Source organism: Pyrus communis, chromosome 7, assembly GCF_041283825.1.
Source record: "Pyrus communis isolate YQ-2024b chromosome 7, ASM4128382v1, whole genome shotgun sequence".
Classification (NCBI taxonomy): domain Eukaryota; kingdom Viridiplantae; phylum Streptophyta; class Magnoliopsida; order Rosales; family Rosaceae; genus Pyrus; species Pyrus communis.
Genome location: NC_142571.1, coordinates 21,341,137 through 21,345,566, shown reverse-complemented (window position 1 = coordinate 21,345,566; position 4,430 = coordinate 21,341,137). Strand labels below are relative to the sequence as shown.

Below are 4,430 nucleotides of genomic sequence, written 5' to 3'. Positions count from 1 at the left end.
TTTACTTATGGTCATCAAATTTAATAAATAAATAAAATTTAATAAAAAGCTAAACAAGGGTGTACAGAATCAAAAAAGAATTGTGTGAAAATCATTACCTCGACATAATATTGTTGCTCACTCAATCATTATGGTCTAGCTTAAGAATGACAATTCCTCTATTTCTACGCGAGCAATAATAACTACATTTTTCTGTATAAAACCAAGAACACATGGTTTAGGTGTTCTAGCACTTCAACTTCAAGTACTTTAGGTGTTCTAGCACTGTCAACTACTAATCAAACCTCTAATTAGTTGTTCGTGCCAGTAATTTGCCATCAATCGCATGAATCACACGCTTTCCTGAAAATGTTAATCAGTCGAAAGTATTCCAACGAACATACTAAAATGAGTAATTTTAAGATGATTAAATTTGTAGACTAAAATTAAAAACTAAATGATGTGTCATAAATAAGAAATAAGCACGTTAATCAATACTTAAGTAATAATCCTATCATCAACTTTCATGTTATTTAGCTTACAAATTTTAGTTTACAAATTTAATTTTTCTAGCATTACCCTTTTAAACTTAGACAAAGAATAGACTGCACATGGATTTTTATTTTTTTATTTTTTATTTTATTTTAGCGTCAATGAGTTAAATTGTTAGTTGTGAGGGAGTAGAGGAATATGTGGGAATCGAATCCGCATCAAAATGCATAGACATTATTATTTTCTGTCACTAGGTAAAACGCCATCTGCACCTACATGATTGAATCTGAGTAACCCAATATCAATTAACGGAGATATCCAACATTTTTTTTAATTCTTATTGAAGGCTTCCGACAATTTCTATAATGAGAAACTAGATGGAATTTTTACCCTTTTTTTCGTCTGTCGATCAAGGATGGAAAGTGTTACCTTGTGGGACTTTATGTAAAAGAAGAGTGTCCAACCAAAATAATTTGGCAATGCCATTGCAATTGACACGTGGATTTGCGAATAGGAGAATATTATGTGTGTTCGTGTAACATTTGTTACGTGGTGTAATTTTAAATGTTAATATTAAATAAATACATATGTTATAATTTGAATTTAAGTACAATTATACACCATGTAAAGTATTTCGGATGCACCAAAAACTCTCTCTTATGAATAGATGGAGAGACCAATTATATTCTATTGTTGGAAAAAAAAACCCTTCATATTGAAAATGTTGGATTACACTCAACAATTTCTTAGTACATACACATTAACTACTATTGGTGTTTGAGCTGAGCTAGCATATGACTGTAAATTTAAGTTTTATGTGATGATTTTCTACTTGATGTAAGCTTCGAAAAGAAAATCTATTAAAGAACTCATTTTTGTTGAAAAATAAATATATTTTGGAATTTCTAAGTTACACTAAAAAAAGCACTAATATTCCTTTTTTTTTTTTTTTTTTTTTTTTTTTTTTATAATAAAATTATTGCAGTCCTATTGTATTAGGAATATGATTGTGTAAATCCTAGTGTATCTAAGAATATCTTGTATCCCTTTAGTATTTTAATTCCTATTAGAGATGTAATCCTATTAGGGTAAGGATTCTACCTATCCTACTACTATAAATAAGAGCGTAAGGATTCTCTTTCTGTTGCTGCCGGCCGCTCTCCCTCTTTGTCCTTTATATAATTAAGTCAAATAGGCCTACAACACGTTATCAACACGCTCTTGCCAAAAGTTAAGGAACTGAAAGATCGTGGAGGAGGCTCTCTTCTACAAAATTCAAAGGCTTTCAATTGTTTTCTGCTAATCAGGTTCTTCTTAAATAAATTAAGATATTTGAAAAAACCTTGAAGCATGAAAACATTCCCCATGATGTATGAACCCCTATATTTATATTTTCCTTCCAATTATATATATATATATATATATATATATTTATTGTATATATGTTCATATATTTTGTCAACACACAGACTTGTTCATCCAATACGCAATTATGCAATTATGCTATTTGGAATTTGTGAGTCAAAGCATCAAAATTTATTTAGAAGCATTTAGGGTATTAAACCCTAGAATTCGAAAAAAACAAAAAACAAAAAAAAAAAAAAAAAAAAATCTGGGATTTTTTTGCGCCACCGCTGCCTCACCACCGTGGCACCATTGCCAGATTGCTGGTCTGTAGCCCAACTGCGTGGGGAACGGTGTCATTTTCGACACCCTGAACCAAGCACAATAGCATTTTGGGCTTGTTGCCATTAACCCGCAACCAGGCTTTGGCCTGGGTTGAATAACACATGGGCCTGAAGCCCCCGTTCATACCTAAGCCCACTCTAGCTATGCTGGGCTTGTCTATGATAGAGCCTGAGCCTTGGCCCACCCCAACATGCCAGAAGCTTGCTGGGCTTTGCCTTTGCCACAGCCCGTGACTTTAAAGGCAGCCCAGATGGCTAGGGATGTCCCTGTGGCCCAAAAACCAAAACCTAGCTTCAGTTGGTATTTCCTCGCACCACCTGCAAGCCAGTCTTAAGCTGGGGCTTGCCTTGTGCATTGGCTTTGGCCCATAACACCATCAACTTTGCTGATGGGCTTCCCAGTCACTTGGCACATGGCTTGCATCCATATTCTGGGTTGCTCTACAGCCACCCGAGGCCCATAAGCCCCTTTAGGGCTTTGCCTTACTCAAGGCACCTAAGCCCAATGCTATTAGGCTAAGGTTTTTCAAATCCAATGCTAATTTTTGGCATTCTAAATAATTTTAATCCAAATGTTATAATTATTTTTGCTTCTATGATAGACTCTGTATGGTCAAATCTACTGAATTAATTAAAGTGACCAGCAGTCCATTAATCTGACAATTAATCCAAAATTATTAACCTGAAGTTCACTTTTTGGTATTAACGATTTAATAAAATATTTTGTTTCTTTAAACTGTTGACTATCTGTCGTAGTCCCAACGCACTCACACTTAGGTTCCTAAAGCAATCCACAAATTCACTACACTTTATTGTATATTGTATTATGTGTTCTTACAGGTACCCCTATATATGAACTAAAAGTTCATAACTAAATTGAACCTGTCGTTTCGAATTTAGTGTCTTTGAAACCTAAAGTTTTCATTCAAAACTTACCACATGAAACCCATAGCTTTCATGCTTAAATTAAACCAATACATGTCTATAGAACTGGAATGTTTTATGATATATGTCTGTGGCTTTTCATATGACTAACCACGTTTTGTTGTACCCACTATTTTAGGGACATGTTGAACTTGAACAAGCTCGATTTCACCGCTCTGGAAGTCTCTGGAAGAAACTACCTGAAGTGGGTACAAGACATGAAGCTCCATCTTACTACAAAGAGTCTTAAAGCTACTATTGAGGAACCAATCGACGATGAACACGTCAACGAAGCTCAGAAAGTTACTGCTATGTTCTTCATCCGAAGATACATCCATGATGCATTGCAGACCGAGTACCTCACATATGAGGATGCACATACCCTCTGGCTTGCTCTGGTAAATTGCTTCGAACACCAAACCATTATTTACTTGCCTGAAGTAAGACACGACTGGCAGTATCTACGCTTTCAAGACTTTAAGTCTGTGAATGAATACAACTTTGAAGTTTGTAGAATCTGATCACTGCTTAAGTTTTGCAAAGAGGACTTAACTGAACAAGATCTCTTGGAGAAGGCCTATTCGACCTCTAATGCCACCAATATTGTCCTGCAACAACAATATAGGGCACAAAAGTTCACCAAATTTTTGTATTTGATTTTTGTTATACTTCCAACTAGAAAACAGAACGAGCTTATGATGAAAAATCATCAAGCTCAACCTACTGGCTCGAACGCTCCACCCGAAGCTCATACGACCAATTCTAGCAGCCACAGCCAACGGAAACCCTATTGTGGCTGTGATAATGGGTGGCAAGGCCCACCATGGGCCCATGGTCCACAGAACAGATACCTAACCAAGGGAGGAAATTTGACCCAGAAGTGTCAACCCCTTGCCCTTAAGGCCCCAAATTTCAAGAACAAGGGAAAAACTATTGTTCAATCGAATTCCACTAAACTGAACATGTGCTACCATTGTGGATCAAAAGATCATTCGTCACGCGTATGCCGAGCGAACCCTGAGGCTATTGCCAAGTATCATTCCCATCGTGAGACTAACTTTGTGCATGTAGAACATCTTGAAGATGCTACTGCAACTCTGGATGTTTCAGATTTTAAGGAGGCATTAGCTCCTATGGAAGAATAAAGTTTTATTTTTCTAAAGACACGTTAGGGTGTTTTATATCCCTAGTGGCCGAACCTACTAGGAGTGGCCTAATATGCAAACCATTTAGATACTTTGTGTTGTTAGTTGATGCATCGACACGATAGTCACGCGTCTGCTTATTGTCCACACACAATGTTGTATTTGCAAAATTCCTAGCACAAATTATTAAGCTTAGGGATCA

The 4,430-nt window shown here is 36.1% G+C and overlaps 1 protein-coding gene across 1 annotated transcript; it reads left to right on the top strand.

Moving 5' to 3' along the window:
• The first annotated feature begins 3,226 nt into the window (after nucleotides 1-3,226).
• On the top strand, nucleotides 3,227-4,228 carry LOC137734370 (uncharacterized). The gene is made up of 2 exons (XM_068473646.2): nucleotides 3,227-3,564; nucleotides 3,763-4,228. Exons 1-2 carry the CDS (start codon nucleotides 3,227-3,229, stop codon nucleotides 4,226-4,228), a joined length of 804 nt encoding a protein of 267 aa, XP_068329747.2.
• Nucleotides 4,229-4,430: the final 202 nt, after the last annotated feature.

Excerpts from the sequence above, each read along its gene's own strand:
- LOC137734370 (XM_068473646.2), top strand. The coding sequence starts at position 3,227 with ATGTTGAACTTGAACAAGCTCGATTTCACCGCTCTGGAAGTCTCTGGA. Across the intron at positions 3,565-3,762 it reads CTACGCTTTCAAGACTTTAA|AAAACAGAACGAGCTTATGA; the intron begins GTCTGTGAATGA and ends ACTTCCAACTAG.